Source organism: Balaenoptera physalus, assembly GCF_965194825.1.
Source record: "Balaenoptera physalus genome assembly, chromosome: 4".
In the NCBI taxonomy this organism is placed as follows: Eukaryota; Metazoa; Chordata; class Mammalia; order Artiodactyla; family Balaenopteridae; genus Balaenoptera; species Balaenoptera physalus.
Window position 1 is genome coordinate 77139508 of NC_138891.1, and position 21218 is coordinate 77160725.

A 21218-nucleotide genomic window follows, 5' to 3' on the forward strand; every position below is an offset into this window, starting at 1 on the left:
GTTGAGGATGAACTGAGAGCTGCAGACATCCTTTAGAATCCTTTAGAATGGTGAGGTGCTGAACTTTGTAAGGAATTATTATAATGTTATGTCAGTGGAAGCTGAGACCTTTCAGATCTCTGCCTGATTAAATGTGAATGTCCAGATTTGGGAGACTTTTCTCATTGCAGTTATTGTCAGGTTGAGTTTGCTCAACCAAAAACAGTCCGTTGGGTTAGGAAAGGCACAAAACATTTATTCCTGTACTTATTATGTGCCAGATATTTTTGTAGCTGTTTTATGGGTGTTATTTCTTTGAATCATCTGAAAACCCTGCAGTATTTGGCATGCATTATACTGATGATGTGTGCATTACTCTTATCACTTTTGCATGATTGTCAGTAACTGATGATAACGGTAGTATTCTTATCAGTTTAGAGGAGAGAACACTGAGGCTTAGGCTGGGGAACTTGCTTCAGATCACGCAGCTCAGGCTGTGAGTTCACAGCACCTGTTTCCATCTGTCTGTTCTTATTTTATCTAAGTCCACACAAGAGTGAGCATAAACTGATACGTGGTCAGTCGGCCACAGATGAGCCAGAAGAAGTTGTGTGTGGCTTTGGAATTAAATGACATACACACACCTTGCCCTTTTCCCCTGGCTTTCCCTGCTCTGCGTTAGCTTTCTCCCTTGTCAAGGGTCAAGAATGGGGGTCAGCACAGGACATTTGTCCTCATGGGGAGTTCAGCATGGCATCACAGGAGGTGGCTGGCTCCCTTGGAAGAGACGACCTCCAGAACACCTTGGCCTCGCAGTCAGGAGACCTGGGGTGAGCTCTAGGTCTGCCTGTCACTGGCTCTGGGACCTCCAGCAACTCACTTCGCCTGAGCACATCCTGGCCTCACTGCCAGTAAAGTGGGGCGGTGAGGTTGGGACTGGGGTTTCAGGATTCAAGTTAGGGCTGCTTCTCTCAGGTCGCCTAGAGGAAGCTGCTTGTCTCAAAACTGACATCCTTGTTGGCTCCTGAACCCCAGCGCAGAGTGTAATTGTAGGGGGTTGGTTTTCTCACCCTGTGAAGACTCTGGGGAGGTTGAATGCTGGGGATGACTGAGCCACCCACTAGCCCGATTCACCGTAGCTCTAGTCCCATGTGACCCTGAACGGCAGGTCCGAGAACAGGTTCATTCTGCACGTTTCCTCCCAGTCACTTCCCTCTTCTCTCCGTTCTTACAGTGGGGCTTTGGGGAGGCAAGAACAGGGTCACAGGCGATGGGTGACATTGGAACTAAATACCTGCCGGGGCAGTTCCCACAAATTCAGGCACTCTCACTCATCTCTCTCTGAGGGAGTGCAGTGAAATTTTGTTCTCAAATTGCTTTAGATTTACTTTAGATATATCCCTGATATTTTTAAGCAACACATTTGTATTCCTAACAGTATTTCCCTTAGGTTACATAAAAATGAGTTGTAATCCTGGGGTGAAGGTCCAGGCTCTGTTTGTTCTTCTGTTGCTGATAAACCCACCAGCTAGTTGAGCCCAAGCGTGTAGGTGTGAGTCAGCTCTCGTGCCAGGCTTACACACCTGTGACTATTGATGATGGATGGTCGGACAAAGTATTTTCACAGATTATCTCTTTCAAACCCCCAGGTCCTGTGATTATACTATTATTACCCTAAATACAGATGAAGAAGTCGAGCTTCAGAGAGAGGCAGTGACTTGCCCAAGACCAGGACCCGGCTTCAGATCCTACATTTCAGTGGCTTTCAGAGAACCAGTGAGCTGCCACCTGGGAGTCAGTGCCCAGGCCACCCTCTCAGGACAGGGAGCTATAGATAGGCATTTAGTCCCCACTGGCCGAGACCCGTAAAGCCCCAGGCCAGAAAACTGGGCAGTAGGAAGACCCAGGAGATGGTGGGGGTCAAAGAGGAGCTGCACTGGCTTGAAGGAAAGGGAGCTGGAGTTTTTGATATTTCCACAGCACCTAGGAATAAGAGCCTGTCTGCAGGGAGCTCTGCGAAGCTGGGGACTCTGGCTGAGACAGCAGAGAGGCGGGAACAGGGAGGGCCCTGGACAGGCAAAAACATTTTGTCCTCGAGCCTTCTCAGTCTGTGCAAGGCAGGAAATTCCTCAACTCTCCTGAGGCAGCCTGCTTCCCTGGCTACTGCCACTCAGTCAGAGAAAGGAGATCTCTGCATTTCCAATATGGGCCCCCGGAGCCCACTCCCGGGGCCTTCTGCCAAGGCCAAGGCTGCGTGGCTGCCCCCTGTCAAAGGCAGTGACGCCAGGGGCTGGGGCAGGATGGCTCTGAGAGCCCACCCTCTGGTCATGGGCCCTGTCTTCCCTTGCACTCTGGCTCCACGCCCTTCACACGGCACCTGCCTTGGGGGAAATTGTCCTCCTACCTACCTGGTCTTCCCAGCCTCTCTCACCCTCATTCCCAGAGGCCGTGCTGGGTGGGCTCTGCAGTGCACCATATTTTGTTTTCAGTGCCAGCAGATAAAAATCTAGTGGCCAGTTTGGAGTTCGGCCTTTCCCAGGTATGTAAAGCACCCTGGAAATGTGTCCTCATGGCTGCAGGCTTCCAGGAGAAGGTCTGGTATGTGTGGCCCTGTGCTAAGAAGAACTCAAAATACCACAGTCCCTCTTCCCCCAAACTTAGAGTTTAACTTAGAGATACCATAGCCTTCTTTGTCCCTACCCCTGCCCGCCCCCCCCCCCGCCCCCAAAGACAAAAATAAGAAGGCTAACAAAGAATTATTGAAGATCAAAGCCACCTGGCTCACAGGACGAAGGGCAGGACCAGAGACCGGGCAGCTGGGAGCTCGTCCTGCACGAGGGCCATCCTGTGTGGGAAATAGACACCAGCTCAACCTAACCTTACTGCTCCTTCCCCTGCGGCTCACACGAGGCAGGTCAGAGCCCGACGTAGGGAGGATTCCAAGGATAATGGAAAACCTATTTGTTAACCCATCTCCCCAGCGAACGGAGTGGGAGTGAGTAGGCCAGCCCTGAACCCAGAGAGCTGTTCTATGTTTTGTCTTTGTCTAGCCGGGGCACTCCTTCCCCCTCCCAGGGAGAGATTCCACCACCGCCCCCGCTCCCCGTTTTGGTTGTACAACAAACTGCATATATTTATGGTGTTTAATTTGAAGGCTTCACCCATGAAACCTTCACCACAATTTAAAAAAATGAACATCTCCATCACCCCCAAATGCTTCCTTGTTTCCCTTTACAATCCCTCCCCACAACGCCTGCCCCAAGCAACCTTTCTGTCACTATATTTTGCATTTTCTAGAATTTTATGTAAATGGAATCATCCATTAGGTACTCTTTCTTCGCCTGGCTTCTTTCATGCAGTGTAATTTTTGTGAGATTTGTTCCTGTTGTAGTGTCTGTCATTAGTGCTGAGTAGTATTCCATTGTACGGATACATCATAATTTGTTTATTCATTCACCTGTTGATGGAATATTTGGGTTGTTTCCAGTTTGGGGCCGTTAGGAATAAAACCGCTATGAATGCTTGTGTGCAACTCTTTGTACGGTTATGTGCTTTTAGAATGAATGGCTCATATGCTACATGTATGTTTAACGTTTTAAGAAACTGCCATACTGTTTTTAAAAGGGTCTGTACTATTTTACACTCGCACCAGCGGCGTAGGAGAGTTCTAGTTGCTCCACATCCTTGCCAGACCCAGTACTTAGGTTGATCAGTCTTTAATTTTAGTCATTCTAATTATGTAGCGTCTTTGACTTTCTTGAGGTGCTTAAAATCTCAGGAGATGGTAAAGGAGCATCATGCAGTCATAGAAAACAATGAGGAAGCTCTCCAGTTCTGTTCTATGAGAAACATCAAGATATACAGTCGGCCCTCTGTATCCATGGGCTCTGCATCTGCGGATTCAACCAACCGCATATCAAAAATATTTGAGAAAAAAAATTCCAGAAAGTTTCAAAAAGCGAAACTTGAATTTGCCGCACTGGCAACTATTTACATAGCATTTACATTGTATTAGGTATTATAAGTAATCTAGAGATGATTTAAAGTATACAGGAGGATTTTAGGTTATATGCAAATACTAGGCCATTTTATGTAAGGAACTGGAGCATCTGCAGATTTTGGTGTCTGCAAGGGGTCCTGGTACCAGTACCCTGCAGATACTGAAGGATAACTCTATTATTAGATGAAAAAGCAAGATGCCAATCATTGTGTATAGTGTGCTATCATTTTTTTTTAAGAGAAGAAAAATTCAAGAGTATACCTATATGCTATTGTGTGTTATACACATGGACCATCTTTGGCAAGGTGAACAAGGAACTGAAAATCGGTTGTCTCTGGGGAGAGACGTTTGGCCAGAGGACAGGGGTAGAAAGGAGACTGTACACATACTCTTTGTACCTTTTGAATTTTATGCTATATGAAGGTATCACTTATTCAAAAGAGTAAATACAATTTAAGGGGAAAAAAAGTCTCTTAAGATGCCAAGTATTGGCTCCCCCACTCCCAGCCTCCATCCCCTGGAAGTGCTCCTGGGGAGCCAGAGCCTAGGCCGGACATGGCCCTGCAGAGGCCTCGTCCTTTCCTGCTGTGAGGCAAGAGCACTGTCGTACCACACAGGGGAATGGGCACGCCTTGTTCCGGGATCTCCAGGGCCTCCCGAGCCCCTTATCGGGCAGCGGTCAGTTTCTGGTGGGAACCTGAGCCCCAACACATTCGTGTGCTGAGTGCTTATGTCGTCTGTGTCTGCGGAATGAACGAGTGAATGTTCACCCCACGTTCTGTTTGCCACGCAGAAAAGGAGAGTGACGAGAAGACTGAGTACCTCCTGCCCACGGCCTCCAGCCAGCCCGTCGCGCCCCTCTTCCTGCAGGGCCTCTCTGATCTCAGAGTCATGGACGGGAGCCAGGTCACCATGACAGTCCAGGTGTCAGGTCTGTCCCCGCATCTCTGTCCCCGGGGTATACGTGACAACGGGCACGGTTGCAACATGGGCTTCGCTTCCTGACATCCTGCTCAGACCACTGTCCTCCAGAAAGGCAGCCTGGGCCTGTCAGTCAGGAGTGGAGCCTCTTGGTCCCTCTCTTCTGCTTTCTCTGGGCTGCATTTTCTGGATTCAAGGTTAAGTGGTCCAGGGAAGAAGATGGCCATGCTAGAGAGGTGAGGGATTAACTGAGAACATAGCATGGCCAATGTAGCTGGAAGATTGTGAACACGTGTCCAAAACCAGATGATGTGAGAACTTTCTAACCCTTGGAGGATAAGTCTCAGTTGCTCTATTCAAATGTTAAGGTGAGAAGATAGAACAGGGGTCCTTCTCAAATGGGTGGGGTGACCGGAGTGTGGGATGAACAGCCCAGTGAGAGATTTTACTGTTTTTGCTAGAAGCCAGCAAGCGAAGCCTGGGGAATATCCTGGCACAGACTTACTGACGCAGGCTCATGCTGGCCTCTGATCAGTCCTGCTGACAGTCTGGAGGTCCTGTCTGGTTTTTCAGTTCCTTTTGAGTTGCAGAAGCGATAAAGAGGAGTTGGGAGAGAACCCATGGGCTCACCTGTTTAGGGATCCTAGGATGAACCCCCCGCTCCCGAAGGCTGAAGGCAGTCCCGGGACAATGCAGGCAGAGGCTGGGTCCCCTCCCCTGCACATACTCCTCGAGTTGATAGAAATCAGAGGCACCCTGCCCCTGGCCTCCAGATACATGCTGGCTACCCCGTCAGAGACAGATGGTGGTCTCCTCTGTCCTCGAAAGAGCTTGATACCACGCAGCCTCCCTCAGCAGCCGTTCCCGGGGACTTGCTCCCCTGGAAGCAGAGTGCTGTGGCTCAGCTCTTTCCGCAGAGGAAACCCTCACAGGTGGCCATTGTTTTATGCCCCAACAAATGGCTAGAAGCTACCCAGGGAAGTAGACTAGTACAAGTGGAAATGCTATCCACCATGAGCTGGGTTTGGAAAGCCTGGTACCCATCTTCACCCTTGGACAACATTTGTATGGTAGCAAAATGAAGCGCTGAGGGAGCTTTCCCTTGGTGAAAACTGACAAGGGAGTTTCTGTGAAGTCCCCGTGGCGTTGCCTGGGCGTGCACGCAAGGTGTGAGGTGTGCTTTATCTCTGAAGTAATATTTTTCACTTCTGGGTTCTTTCTGGTTTCCCCAAATCTGTTGTTAAGTAACTACAATGAACATGCATTGAGTACTTTCTTTGTGCCAGATGCTATTCTAGTCTGCGTTTCTAGTGGGCTGCTAAGGTATTAATTTATTTAATCCTCCCAGTAAACCTTTGAGATAGATAGGGTTAGAATATGTTATGGATGGGAAAACTTATGCAATACAATGCCATAGTATTAAGTAGAGTTGCTGCACAGCCCAGGGAAGCACCTCCCTGACCAGCTCCCCTGCCTCTCCTCCCCGTTCAGGGAACCCACCCCCTGAGGTCATCTGGCTTCACAACGGGAATGAGATCCAGGAGTCAGAGGACTTCCACTTTGAACAGAGAGGCACTCAGCACAGCCTTTGTATCCAGGAAGTGTTCCCGGAGGACACGGGCACTTACACCTGTGAAGCCTGGAACAGCGCAGGAGAGGTCCGCACTCAGGCCATGCTCACAGTGCAAGGTGAGGCTGACCCGCTGACCAGTGGCAGCAGGGGGCAGGGGCAGGGAGGCTTTGCTGCCATGGTCTCTCCAAAGGTGATTTGGAGGCGAGGAAACCATGTGAGCCTACTTTGTCCCCACCACGGACCCCACACTCCCTTGGTCCCATCCCAGCCCCAGTGGCCAGCTCCCCATCCTACATCTGAGGCTCTGGCTGAGTGGGGCCACCCTTCCCTACCTTCTGAAGCTCCTGCCCTCTCTGGGGTACTGGTGTCAAGCTGCGGAGAGTGCTGGAAGAGATATCTCCTAACACACTAACAGTTTGGCAGTGACAGATGAGTTACGGCCTATGATGGTCCTAGCCTTTAGAGAACCCATATTTAAGAGGAGAGACAAATTAAGCACACATGAAGCAAGTGACAACTCTTAATCATACACACGTCATGCAGATCATTGGTACCTATCCCAGTGCCCCTGTACCTTCTGGACAACCTCCCCATGCTTTGGATATACAAATTCATGTTAATATTATCCTGTGAGAAGTAACCAAGACAGATTTGCCATGAGAAGGATGTGCTCTACCTGTATGTTCAATAAAAGTGATTTCTGGACAAGCTGTCCTTTGGGTAACACTCTGTCTTCCGACATTCACTGCCATGCAGAGTTGAGTGAATGCTCTCTGCTGAAAGGCTTCCCTCTCTAACTCAATCCTTTGCTAACTTCAGAGCCTCAGGATGGCACCCAGCCCTGGTTCATCAGCAAGCCCCGCTCAGTGACAGCCTGCCTGGGCCAGAGTGTCCTCATCTCCTGTGCCATAGCTGGGGACCCCTTCCCCACTGTGCACTGGCTCCGGGACGGCAAAGCCCTCTCCAAAGACACTGGCCACTTCGAGGTGCTACAGAATGAGGACGTGTTCACCCTGATTCTAAAGAACGTGCAGCCCTGGCATGCCGGCCAGTATGAGATCCTGCTCAAGTGAGTCTGCATGACCTGCCAACCTCCTTTAACCCCTACCCCCCAAATTCCTACCTCCCAGCAAAGTCCCTACCTGGGACTGGGAAGCCAGAGGAATCACAAAGTAATGTGGGGTTGGGCTTCAAGGTAAAGAAAATGCAGGCTTGGTGCTGCTGCTTTTGTTTCTTCCACTTCAATACAACAGAGGTTCATTGAGAGCCTTCTCTTCTGAGCTCAGTTCCCCAGAGTCCTCTGTCTTATTACATCCTGGCTTTTGTTCCCCCATTATTTGGTGTATGAAGACTATGAAGGAGGGAAGATGGATTAAAATTGGAAAAGCAGCAGGATAGAGGGAATGTATTCATTATCTATTGCAGAGTAACAAATTACCCCCATACATAGCAGCTTCAGACAACAAACAGTTATATTCTCATAGTTTGTATGGGTCGGGAATTTGAAGCAGCTTAGCTAGATGAGTTTTGGCTCAGGGTTTTACGTGAGGTTTCAGTGAAGATGTCAGGAGGGGCTGCTGTCTCTGAAGGCTCGACTGAGGCTGCAGGGTCCACATCTATGATGGCTCACTCACAGGGCTGTTGGCAGGAGGCCTCAGCTCCTGGCTGTGTGGACCTCTCCCTAGTGCTGCTTGAGTGTCTTCATGACATGGCAGCTGGCTTCCTCAGAGTTGGTGGTCCAAGAGAGAGAACTAGCTGGAACCTGCAATGTCTCGTATGACCTATCCTTGGAAGTAATGGAAGCACCATTACTTCTGCTACACTCTCTTTGCAAGAAGTGAGTCACTAAGTACAACCCATACTCCAGCGGAGGGGAATTAAGTTCCACCTCTTGGAGAAAGGAGTATCAAAGAATTTGTAGACATTTAAAACCACTACAGGGATGTTAACTGTCCCCATTCCTTCTTCCTCCCTTTCAAGGTCTTTCTAGGCAACACGGGAAGGTAAGCTCCATGAAGGCACACTGCCGTGTTCCCAGTGCCTAGAACAGTATCTACCCGTAGTCAGCATTTGGTAACTATTTGTTATATGAATGTGATCCAGAAATGTTCTTCTACCTTTAAAATGTTCTAACTCTTAAAATTCCATGCCAACCCTGGGTTGGCAGAGACAGAACGCCAGCCCCTAGGGTTGGTATTAGCATTGAAGAAGAGCACTTGTCTGTACCTGGACTCTGTAAACAGGTTGTGCCACATCCTGAAGATGGCTGGACTGCTCTGGCTCAGGTGCCTGGCCACCTTGCAAGGGGCTTGCTCTCCTGGATCAATCATTTCCCTGTACTGAGCCCATCATGTTCAAGTCTCTGAGCTCTGTAGCAATATGCCAAAGCTACTGCCATGATGGAGCACTGTTCCTACAGTAATGACAAAACCCACCATGTGCTCCATCTACTTGGGTCCTTTCTGGGCATGTGCTTTATATTTGCATCATTAGCTTTTGCTGCATAACAAATCATCCCAAGACTTAGTGACTTTTAAGAAAATACCCATTTATTATTCATTGGGCATCTTTGGATCTGCTAGGAAATTCTACTTAGCTGGGCAAGGCTCAGCAAACCTCAACTGAGCTAATAACATGTCTGTGGTCAGCTGATGAGATGTGCATGGGCTGACTGGTCATCCTACCACCATCAGCAGTATGCTCAGAACACATCAACAGCCTTTGCCTTGTGTCTGAACCATTTATTATCAGGAAGGCCAATCTGCCTCCAAAATAGAGAGAAGATAGTTTCTTCTTCCTCTAGGACAGTACAAATAGTGGAAACTGATTGTATGTTAGAATAGAGCTTGTCTGTATGAAAGGAGTGGTGCTCTGAGATAATACTCATGTAATCAAGCTAGACATCCTAGAAGAGATGAGCTTTTTGTGAGATTCTGAGGCAAATGAGTAAAGTCTCGTTGGATAGGCTGAGCACGAGAGGGTAGGAAAGAACAAAGCAAGGCTGTGGGAAGTCTGCCAGGCCGGAGTGGAGGGTTGCACTGGGAGGTCGGCAGGCAGACTGTCTGGGCCCAGCTGGGGACAGTCATAAAACTTAGACTGTCCTAGCTGGAAGGGACTTCAGAAGTTATCTAGCCACCTCCTTGTTTAATAATGGGGAAAGCTGAGGCCTCAGGGTCACGGCTACCCAAAGGTGAGTAGCAGAGCCTAGACTGGAACCCTAGCTCTGTCTTTAAATCAGATGCTCCTCCATTCTTTGTTTCAGTGCACTGGGAACTTGGGAAGCCTGGGACATCACACTAGGGTCCCCACACGTGCAGCCCTTGCCCCTTTTCCCTCCCCAGAGTCCAGCCTCTTCATTCCTTTGGGAGGCTGCTGCCCTGGCCTTGGCTTTGTCCCCAGTGAGAAGGAGCCAGTCCGTGGAAAGTTGCCCTGGGAAGTGTGTGCCAGGCCTGCCAGGAGGCCCACTGCCCTGTGGCTTTTCTCAGACCCAGACCTAGACCCAGGACAGAATGCCTTTCAAGGAGGGAGACTAGGAGGCTGGGAGGAAGCCAGGCTGAGGGTGGGGGTGGGACAGGTGCTCTCTGTCCTGCTGAAGTTGGGGGTACATACGGGTGGTTGGTTTCTACCTCCCCTCCCCTTCCCTAGCCCTTGTCTCCCTAACTAAAAGGGGAAATGTCAAAAAGTCAGCTCCAAATTCCAGCTGAAATATTTCAAAAATTGATACTTGCCAGGAAATTAGTTCTTTAAACTAATTTTGCATATAAAATCCATTCCAGGGGTGGGTGATTCAGAGTGGGACAGCGTCCAAGGCTTTGTAACCAAAGACTGGGGCTTCTTATTCAGGGTTTAGGAGGCAGGGAACACAAAGGATTCTGTTAGTTGTAAAAGGTACAGCCTATAGGGCGACAGCCGCATGTCCTCTGTGGCAGCACCTGGGCTGGGCATGGGCGTGGCGCCTCAGCCTCAGGCCTGACTTTGTAACTGAATACAGTATGTGCAGACACCAAAGAGGGCCGAAGGGACTTTCCTGGTGGTGCAGTGGTTAAGAGTCTGCCTGCTAACACAGGGGACACGGGTTCGAGCCCTGGTCCGGGAAGATCCCACATGCCATGGAGCAACTAGGCCCGTGCGCCACAACTGCTGGGCCTGCGCTCTAGAGCCCACGAGCCACAACTACTGAGCCCACGTGCTGCAACTACTGAGGCCTGTGTGCCTGGAGCCCGTGCTCCGCAACAAGAGAAGCCACCACAATGAGAAGCCCGCGCACTGCAACAAGGGGTGGCCCCAGCTCACCACAACTAGAGAAAGACCTCACAACAATGAAGACCCAACGCAGCCAAAAATAAACAAATAAATAAATTAAAAAAAAAAAAAAAAAGAGGGCCGAAGAGGCTGATCAGCTGGTTAGATTATCTGGGGTGTGGCTTCCAGGCAACAGGCCTCTCTGACCTTTGCAGGCTCCAAATGAACCCATGATTAGCCTTCAAAATCTAGCAGAGACTTAAGTTTGTGGCTGCAGGCATAGTGAGCCCCATGCCAAGGAATGATATACTTAGTGGGCCAGCCATGGTATCCCAAGTTCTCTACCTCCCATCTGCCCCCTCAGACTGCCTGGGTACCTCAGGGTGAGGCCTGGGGAAGGCCACCTGTACCTGTCTGCTTCAAGGCAGGTAACAGAAAACAACAGAAGTGCTTACCTGCTTCCCCCATGGGGAGATAGAGCTTACTCCAGCTTGGGGGTCAGGGCACCCCACCATTTAGAGCCTCTGAGGGGCTTGGCTAGGGCAAAGCAGGGCCATCTGGTCAGTGTCTGCTCCTGATTTTTGCATCTGGGCTGTGTGCTGCTTGTGAGAGGAGGAAACTCAGCTGAGGAGATGTCGAAAAGGGCTCCCCGGAAAACGTGGCCCTTGGGCATCTCGTCCTCCTGCTCCACGCCAACTCCAGGCCCCGCACCCTGTGCTTGAAAGAAAAGTGGGAACAGAGTGGGCTCTACTGGCCAGCAGCCTGGCAGAAGGGGGGTGCCAGGGGGCTGGGCCTCACCCCCAAGTGACCTCCCATGGTTGACCCAAGCCCTGTTAGCCTTCTGTGCTGAGTTCTCAGGATGCTCTGAGGGCCTCCCAGCCTTCCCAGGGCCTGGCACTGAGGAGGCACCTTACTGCTGTGTGTGGCGCACAGGAGCACCCTGGGCCCTCAAACTCCCCGAACCTTGAATCTGCACCCCCGAGAGCTTGAGCATTGAGGAAGGTGACCAGAAGGGGACCCCAGAAGATGAGAGGAGTGTTAGGGAGCACGAAAATCAACCTCTCCTTCTGTCATGTGGGTCCTAGTGTCCAGGAGTGAACAGTGACCCCCCCCGCCGGGACCCTCAAGAATCATCTGCCACACAGTGGGCTGCCGGTGCCTGACCCGGAGCTGGTCCTCCATTGGGAGGGAGGCCAGGCAAAGCAAGGTAGATACCCACATGCATCGGCAGAGCTACGGGACACATGCTCAGCTCTCTGTCCACGTGGGGGTGACATACACACGTTCCCAAACATGGGCCTGCAGGCACAGGTGCCCATCAGGTGGAGCCCACACACCTGCAGTTGATATACACATACACACAGACACACACACAAACACACACATGTCCCAGAATAGATTTGTACTGGTCAGCAATCAGTGGGGTGGGATGGGAAAGTTACAGGTCTTGGATTCAAGTAGACCCAGGTCCCAACCCCTTCCCCTGCTAGCCAGCCCTGTGAGTTTAGGCAAAATTACTTAACCTTGATGAACTTCATTTTTCTTACCTATAAAAACAATGCTGGGCTTCCCTGGTGGCGCAGTGGTTAAGAATCCTCCTGCCAGTGCAGGGGAGATGGGTTTGAGCCCCGGTCCGGGAAGATCCCACATGCCGCGGAGCAGCTAAGCCCGTGCGCCACAACTACTGAGCCTGCGCTCTAGAGCCCGCGAGCCACAACTCCTGAGCCCACGTGCCACAGCTACTGAAGTCGGAGCACCTAGAGCCCGTGCTCCACAACAAGAGAAGCACTGCAATGAGAAGCCTGCGCACCGCAACAAAGAATAGCCCCTGTGCGCTACAACTAGAGAAAGCCCGTGCACAGCAACGAAGACCCAACACAGCAAAACATAAATAAATAAAAACAAAACAAAAAACAATGCTGACCCCAACCTTTCAGAGCTGCCATGAGTAAGTGAGATGGATTGTGTCTACGGTAGGGTCTGGGGCATGTGTCAGCCCCTGAAGTGCAAGTAAGATGGCCAAGTGCAGGGAATGAGTGCGAGACCCCAAGAGCCCAACACTGCATCCCGGAAACTCCTGGGCCTCCCTTTCTTCCCTTTGCGTTGGGCACAGCAGTGCTCTGAACCTCACTGGGCTGTGTGGGGACAAGAAAGATAGTGGCTGCGAGTCATGAAGGCTGGAAGGTGCTGCATATGACGTGGTTATTATCAGGCCGAGTCACCTTTGGCTCTCAGATCTGCCCCTCCATTTCCCCTCGTCTGAGCAGAACCTTCTTGGCTGGTCAGAGCCCAGAAATGCCAGCAGGTGGCAGGCTTGTGCGGTCGGAGGGCTGATCTGCTGTAAGCCCAGCACAGCGAGCCTGGTTGCAGCCCCTTTCCTGAGCAGAGGGGCCTCAGCTGGTCATGAACAGCTTTAACAGTGGGCTGAAGAATCCGGGGCCCTCTCCACCCAACGGAAGAAGAAAATGGGTCACCCTTGTAGGGAGACACCTGTTAGGTTTTTAATACAAAAAGTTCTGATCTGAGGGCATTCACTGGTGGGTAGGGATTGGAGGGTGCTTTCGTTTCATGAGCAGGTGAAGGGGACCTAGCAGGTAGGGGCACCTTGTGAGGAGAAGGAATAACCACCTCTGTATTAAGGGAGCATGGAGTCAGACTCAGGGTCACGGGGCAGGCTGACCGGGGCCACACAGTCTAGACCAAGGGGCTCCATCACAGCCCTTAGCAGTGTTAGCCTTCACTCTTCCTTGACCGAGTGATCGATTGATTGTATAATTTTTGTAATATACTTACAGAAAAGTAGTCCTACTTCTGGATGCCTACCGTAGCTATTGCCCAGAAGATTCTTTTTTTTTTTTTTTCCTTTTTAAAGAAGAGCTGGAAAAATAAAGCGTGACCAAAGTGGGGGAGGGCCCTGCCCTAAATCTAGGTCTGGTGTGGGTGTTTTAGGGTCACAGCTTAGCCCAGGGTCCTGTCTTCCCTGGGGTCAGCCAGCCAGCCCATGACCAAGTTCCCGCCTGCCCTGCCCTCCTCACAGCCCTAGGCTGGGCAGGCCCTTGGCCCAGAAAGCCTCTTGATCTGTATTGATCCCTTGAATTCTTCAGGAACCGGGTTGGTGAATGCAGTTGCCAGGTGTCACTGATGCTACAGAGCAGCCCGGCCAGAGCTGCCCCGCGGTGAGTACCACCCAGGGGCTGCCCAGCCAGGCCCCGTGCCACCACCCGCCCACCTTCCTCCTGCTCCCAGCAGGCCCAGCCCAGCAGGCCCAGATTGTTTATATCCTCCAGTAGAGGCTGCCCGAGCCAAGAGGGAGAGATTGGAAGGGGAATGAGGGAGGGAGAGCAGGGGAGGAGAGGGGGGTGAAATTTTTTTTTTTTTTGGCATACACCCTTATAAGGCTACTGAAGTCATTACCGATGTAACAAACCAACTAAGCAAGCAAGCGCCTCTCACCAAAGTTCCCTTCTATAAACACGGCCTGGCCAGCCCCCCTCCCCTGCCCCTCCCCTCCCTGGGGATCTGCTCTCCCCTGACGTCTCTTTCTTACCCAGCCCCTCTTCCTCCTGCTACTTTCCTTTTTCCCTTCACTGGTGGCAGGGGGAGGGAGCCTGCCAGCGGTGAGGGCCTCTGCAGCCGGGGAGCGGGCGCTGACGGTGGTGGCGGTGCTGGCTGCGGGAGCCTGAGGCCCGGCTGGCCAGCAGGAGGGCAGGGCGGGCCCGACGAGGGAGCCGGCCAGGGCGTGCGCGCGGTGCTCGCGAGGCGCGTGGCGACGCGGCAGCACAGCGAGGAGGCCATCCGCCAGCAGGAGGTGGAGCAGCTGGACTTCCGCGACCTCCTGGGCAAGAAGGTGAGTACCAAGACCTTGTCTGAAGAGGACCTGAAGGAGATCCCAGCCGAGCAGATGGATTTCCGCGCCAACCTGCAGCGGCAGGTGAAGCCGAAGACTGTGTCGGAGGAAGAGAGGAAGGTGCATAGCCCCCAGCAGGTGGACTTCCGCTCTGTCCTGGCCAAGAAGGGGACTCCCAAGACCCCTGTGCCTGAGAAGGTGCCACCTCCAAAACCTGCCACCCCAGATTTTCGCTCGGTGTTGGGCAGTAAGAAAAAATTACCTGCAGAGAATGGCAGTAACAACCCTGAAGCCTTGAATGCCAAGGCAGCAGAAGGTCCCAAGCCTGTAGGCAATGCCCAGCCTTCAGGGTTTCTGAAAACCGTGGGCAATGCCAAGCCGGCCGAGACCCCCAAACCCATGGGCAATGCCAAGCCGGCCGAGACCCCCAAACCCTTGGGTAATGCCAAGCCGGCCGAGACCCCCAAACCCATGGGCAATGCCAAGCCGGCCGAGACCCCCAAACCCTTGGGTAATGCCAAGCCGGCCGAGACCCCCAAACCCATGGGCAATGCCAAGCCGGCCGAGACCCCCAAACCCTTGGGTAATGCCAAGCCGGCCGAGACCCCCAAACCCGTGGGTAATGCCAGGCTGACTGAGACCCCCAAACCCGTGGGCAATGCCAAGCCGGCTGAGACCCCCAAACCCTTGGGTAATGCCAAGCCGGCCGAGACCCCCAAACCCTTGGGTAATGCCAAGCTGACTGAGACCCCCAAACCCTTGGGTAATGTCAAGTCAGCTGAGACCCCCAAACCCTTGGGCAATGCCAAGTTGTCCGAGGCCCCAAAACCAGCTGGGAACGAAGAACTTAAGAAGGAGGTTAAGAATGATGTGAACTGCAAGAGGGGCCATGCAGGGGCCACAGATAATGAAAAAAGACCCGAGAGCCAAGGGACAGCCCCAGCCTTCAAGGAGAAGCTACGAGATCTCCGTGTGGTGGAGGGTGCGAAACTGCTGCTCCAGTGCCAGGTGTCCTCTGACCCCCCGGCCACCATCACCTGGACACTGAATGGAAAGACGCTCAAGACTACCAAGTTCATTGTCCTCTCCCAAGAAGGTAACACGGTTGGGGCCGGGAGGAAGGGTAGCTCTGTCCCAGCCACCGTCAGCTTCTGGAGCCCTGGCTTGTTGATGGTGTTAGTAGCCCAGAGCCTCGGTGGGAAAGGCCACTCTCTGTGCCCCTCACTCACAGGATTGGTACCCGCCACACTCCATTGCTGAGGGACAGGGGTGGGTGCCTGGTCCCCCAGGCACATTCCCAGATCTCGGCATCTGTCTGGCAGAGCCCCCTCATGGCACCCCTAGGCGTGGCTCCTCAGAGCAGGCCTGGGCTAATGCCCAGCTTTGGCCCAGAGAAGGCTCCGATCATAGGCTTGGAAATGGGGGGCACCAGGGGCTTGGGGCTGAGAACTGCCTTTGAAGCAGTATTTTAGGTTCAGGTCAGGGTGTGCAGTGACGGGATGTGATTTGAGGTCAACAACTTAAGTCTTGATAACATTGTGTGTTTGAAGGGACCCGAGTGGGAAGCCAAAACCCCAAGCAGCGCCTACGGCACACACTCACAGGCAGACAGAGCCACTCGCTTCCTAATTTGGATGAGACTTTTGTTTGCTGGTATTTCACATTCTTGGGTTGTGGAGAGAAGAGGGGGGGCCCTAAATCCTGCCATCTGGGGCCTTTCAGGGTTTGGAGTTCTCAGATGGGCCAGTTTAACCTAGAGAAGAGATGGGGACGAGAGAGGTATTTTCCCTGACCCCTCATTTGGTTTGAAATGTTTTCGTAAATCCCAGTCCTGTATGGGAGCTCCAAGGACAGCAGGCTTCCCACGCCCCACTCTGGTGGCCGGCCCTAGGATAGAGTCTGGCCTGACTCGAGGCTGATGCTGGTGCTTCTGGACAGGGCAGGGCACAAGCTCCCGGGGATGTGGCATTTTAACCTTGAGGGGTAGAGGGCAGTCAGGGCAGAGGCCCTAACAGTCCTGTCAAATCCAGATCAGCTGAGACAGAAGCACTCCCCCCGCTGCGCTGCCTTCCTTCCCGTCCTCTGACGGCACCCCACTCCACCCCTCCCTCACCCCTCATCTGGCTTTCTTCCTTCCTCTTAAAAACCCTAATGAAGCATTTGAAAATAGCATTGTCCCTCTCAGCTCACGACGGAGTTTCTGTCTTCACTCTGCAGCTCAGACAGCAAATCTGGAACAGCTGAGCGTTTTGAATCTAACTGCTGAAAGAGTAAAGGGGAAATTGGCCAGGAGAGAAAAACAGGGTGTCTTTTCTGCTAATGTGTTGACACGATAGCTTTTCCACCTGAAAATCCTCAGCTTGGTAGGGGCCTCCAGAAGCCATCTCATCCATCCCCCTGCCTCTGCTAGTTTGGCCTGTCCACACACAGGAAGGTATGGGGGATCACCATGGTGGGATGAGATGTCCAGGGCAGTGGATGCCAAGCCTTCCCTGCCACCTCTGTGGGCCCCTCCCTGTTGGAAAGTTTCGGGTAAAACTGACCCGAAACCTTGACCAGGAGAATTTCCCAGGCTACCCTGTGGTGACCTCTCGGGGCGGGACAGAAGGTGGGCAGCTGCCATCGTGGGGACATGTGTGGTCCCATAGTCCTACACGCTGTGAGGTCCATGGCTGTACCACCCTCGGGGAAGCTGATGTTGGGACGGCTGAGGGCAATGCCCATGGCTGTGCAGCTGTTGTGGGACCTGCGTGGAACCTGCAGAGCCACCAAGAGCTGCTTATAAACAATCAACTGGACAGAGCAGTGTAAGCACACCTCAGCTCTGGTCTCAGAAACGCACCTGAGCCCTTAGAATGGACTGTTCTTACCCAGGGTGCCTTGATGTAGCATAGCTGCTGGGCGCTGAGACCCTTTTACACTGGCTACTCCAGTGTCACCTCCCACAGAAAGCACCTCAGACGGACCCTTTGGGTCTAAAGCTGGGGAAGAAGACATGATTAAATGAAGGCCAGCACAATGAGAGGATAGAGAGAGACTGGGGTGGGGAGGGGGAATTATGGAGATAGCCCCCAAACCAACTTTTAAAAAGGTTCTAAATATTTGTAATTCTCCTTTGAAAAATAAGAATAGCCTGCACTAATTGAACACCACGTGCCAGACACTGACCTAGGCATCTTACTATGCTTTTCACTCATTTAATCCTCACAACCACTATACTGCCCATCTAACAGAGAAGTTAAGCACTTTGCCCAAGGCTGCACAGCTAGTTAGTAACAGAGCTGGGATTGGAAGGCAGGCAGTTGAGTTCCAACGCGTAGACAGCTGTGCTCCATCACCTCTTAGTTACTTCTTGTTAGCGTGTCAGTATCCTGGTCCTTCCCTGATCAGCTCCCCGAGAGCGTTGCCTGTCAAGGGAAAAGGCTAATGGCTGTTTATTCCGCAACACGTCAACAGTTGTCAGGAGGCTGGAAGACTGGCGGTGCCCTCTGGGCTTGTGAGTTCCTGGTATTTTCACTGCAGTAGAGGAAGCTGACCTTGAAACGGGCCTGGGAGGGAGAAGGCTTGGTCTCAAAACAGCAGCCACGCTCTGTCCACTGCCCCTTCTCTAGTGCGTCCCTGTCCAAATCTACAAGAGCCCGGCTCAAACACAGACCCAGGAGAAAACCTGCGGTAAAGCCTTGGCAGTGACCGCTTCAGGAGGCTCCGCTGCAGGGAGGGGGACCTCTGAGAGGTATGAGTAAATGTGCTCTCGATAGATCTGGAAAGAGAGGACACACACGCACAGTGATAAACCTCTTCCAGCCAAGTGCCAATGATGAGCTGCTGGGAGTGAGAGGAGAGGGAGCTGAGTGCTGGGCCGCAGGGAGAGGCTGGTGGTGAAAGAGCAGGGCCTTGATCTGAAGTGTGAAGGCGGGCAGGGCTCGCAGCAGGAGAGGGAGGGTGTGGGCTTCCCAAGCAGGAACACAGGCAGCAGGCAAGGCAGGCCCGCTCCCAGCATCATCTGGGCTCCAGAGGGAGGCGCGGCCCCATTCCGTCCCCTATCATGCTAAGGAACTCAATTCTAAAGGCAGTAGGGAGCCATGTAAGAGTTGGGAATGGAGAGCAATAGACACAAAGCTGGGGTTTACGGGTTTTGATTGATTCTGTGCCCAAAGACAAGGAAGGAGCTTACCGAAGAGGGTGGGGAGAAAGGTGGTGAGGCCTGGACGAACAAGGTAGCCATGGCCACAGACAGGAGATAACCAGTGCAAGAAGCAAAGGCAGAATTAACAGAACCTGTTGCCTGGCTTGGAAGGGCGGGCGGCTGGGGTAAAGGAGAGGAAGGTGTGGAGGAGCACTGAGTGTCCATGTGTGGGCGGCTGGGTCGCAGTGATGGCACCAGTGGAAGTAAGGAAGGAAGCTGGAGTTCTGAGGGGTCTGTAGGGAGAAGGGGGGTTGCTAAGTGGGTTTCCCCATCCTTCACACCCTACTGAGCATCCTCTCCACCCCCGCCTCCCTGACCCGGAACCCTTCTTGCTCCACTGCACTGAACCCCCTTCTGTTACCCCATCTAAGATCAAGATTCACTTCCTCCAGGACTCCTTCCCAGACTGTTGTCACTGGGGCCTTTGGCCATGACAGACTCTTGTGCTCTTCCCCCATCAATGTGTGTGTCTGTGACCTACTGCTGGTGGGCACTGTTGATAGGTTTCAGGGGTGCTTCTCTGAACCCTGTACTTGGATAGGGCTCATAGCCCACAGGCCCCCCAAAACATGATTATGTCCACTCTGTCTAGCACCAAGGAGAGCAGGAGAGGTGTGATGGCAGTCAGTTGAGTTGACTGTTCATCCTTGGAGGGACCTGTGGAGGTGTCCTTGCTCTTCTTGCATCCCCCAGAACGGCAGGGCGGATGGTGCTCCCTTACAGCAGCTGGGCCTGCCCTCCAGGCCTGCAGAGCGGCCTCACCAGGCCCTTTCTGGACCTGCAGCTGCGCTGCTCAGGCCTTGGCCCGGGACTGGGAGGCCCATGGCTGGCCGGTGAGCTCTGCGCTGCTCCTGAGAAGTGCTTTCATCTTTATGCCTTGTTTCCTGTCCCCGGGCCAGGCTCCTCTCCCTGGCAAACATTTCTCCCCATCTATGAATGAGGGTTCATTTTTGTTGCTGCTGTCAACCGATGATTCATTTTTAATTGCCTTCAGTGTGGGATCTTGCAAAGGCTTTTTCAAAACCTGTATAAGTCCACCCTACAAAGCACAAGGATTTATACAGCACCTACTATGTGTGAGGCAGTATTCTAGCCCTTTTCATTGTATGCATAATCCACTTGAAGAATTCTGAGTTAGGCATTTTTTTTTTTTCCTTTTAGAAACTATATTATCTTTTTCAATGGTAGCTTCTGTTTGATTAAGTGTTCATGACTTTCTGTTGCATAGATCCTACCAGATCACCTGCTCTAGAAGTATGCCTTGGACATTCTCAGAACGACAAATTTTTGTTTTTAAACTGACTGCATTCCAGGCTCAGGAAAAACATTCATAATAGTCTCAGTTGCTGCCCTCCATGATCTAGCGTGGGAGAGAGGCGTGTGTTTCAGTAATGGCCTTGGGAGACAAGCTCTGATAAAGGTGAACTCAGGGCACAGAAGAGGTCCACCTATGGCCAGGGGTGCTTAGAGATGGCAAGGAAGGCACCATCCCTGAGGAGGTGACCTGGAGCTGAGTTGTACTGTCCCGGCATGCCGGGGGACCAGGTCAGGAGACACTGCTGACTGAGGGCAGCCTCGGAGCAGAGCCTCTAGGGCTTGGGACCACTCCCTCTACCTCGTACACCCCACGCCCCCTCTCCCCACACACTCAGAAAAAGCACAAGACGGTGGGGTGGTCTTCAGACTCTGTGGCCTTGAGGGGCTCTCCCAGGGACCGGTCTAGCTGAGCCATTCATTGGATCCCTGGTTCCCATCCCCCTCACCTTCCTCTCAAAATTCCCCACCAGGCTGAGGCTTCTCAAAAAAAACTCTGGGAAACAGTTTTTCTTCTGGAGGTCAGGAATAAGCTGTCCCACAGGAAATACCAGATGCTTCAATCTGGGCCAGCCCAGCCTCCAACCCTGCTGGGGGCCCTCCCCCAGCCCACGCACATGGCCAGGGGTCCAGGCTGTGAGCGGCTTGGAAAAACTGCCTTTCTGATGCTTTCCCCCCGTGAAGGTTGAGGGCTATGGTCTACATGCTCCACGTCTCCTGGGGGTCTCACTACTGTTTTGTCCCATTTGGGTTTAAGGCTGAAGGCAGCTGGGGGACTGAAGCTGAGAGACAATCAAGGATTCGACCAGGATGTCGGTTGGCAGTGGGATATCTGCTCCCCGAGCCTTAGCCTCAGACTGAGGGAAAATGGCAAGATGGGGTCCGTTTCTTCTAAGCCTTGAGTTTGGGGGCCAGAGGTCATCTTCGCATGCCCCTGCCCTCCCAGATGAATGGAAATTTCTCTCTCTAGAAGATAGTAACCCTCATTCCCTGATTCCTGTGCCGCATAGTTCTCACTTTCATGACAGAGCTCCTAAAAATCCAACCTAAATCCTTTCTGCTGTAGCGTCTGCAAATTCTATCTCCTAGCCACAATGGGAAGAGATCCTGAGGCATTGCCGACCCCGGTGGGAGAGCATAGTGAGGTCCTTCTGAG

At 52.4% G+C, this 21218-nt stretch overlaps 1 protein-coding gene across 8 annotated transcripts in view; it reads left to right on the plus strand.

Annotated features, from left to right (window-relative positions):
* Window positions 1-21218, plus strand: part of MYLK (myosin light chain kinase) — a 270332-nt gene that overhangs the window by 174047 nt on the left and 75067 nt on the right. For 7 of the 8 annotated variants that reach the window (XM_082460944.1, XM_082460943.1, XM_082460942.1 and 4 more), the window contains 5 exons: window positions 4773-4910; window positions 6392-6589; window positions 7293-7542; window positions 13820-13891; window positions 14313-15658. In XM_082460944.1, coding sequence (XP_082317070.1) covers window positions 4773-4910; window positions 6392-6589; window positions 7293-7542; window positions 13820-13891; window positions 14313-15658 — 2004 coding nt within the window. Of the gene's footprint in view, window positions 1-4772; window positions 4911-6391; window positions 6590-7292; window positions 7543-13819; window positions 13892-14312; window positions 15659-18106; window positions 18296-21218 lie in introns of those variants that run through there. The other variant, XM_082460946.1, reaches the window with a different exon arrangement.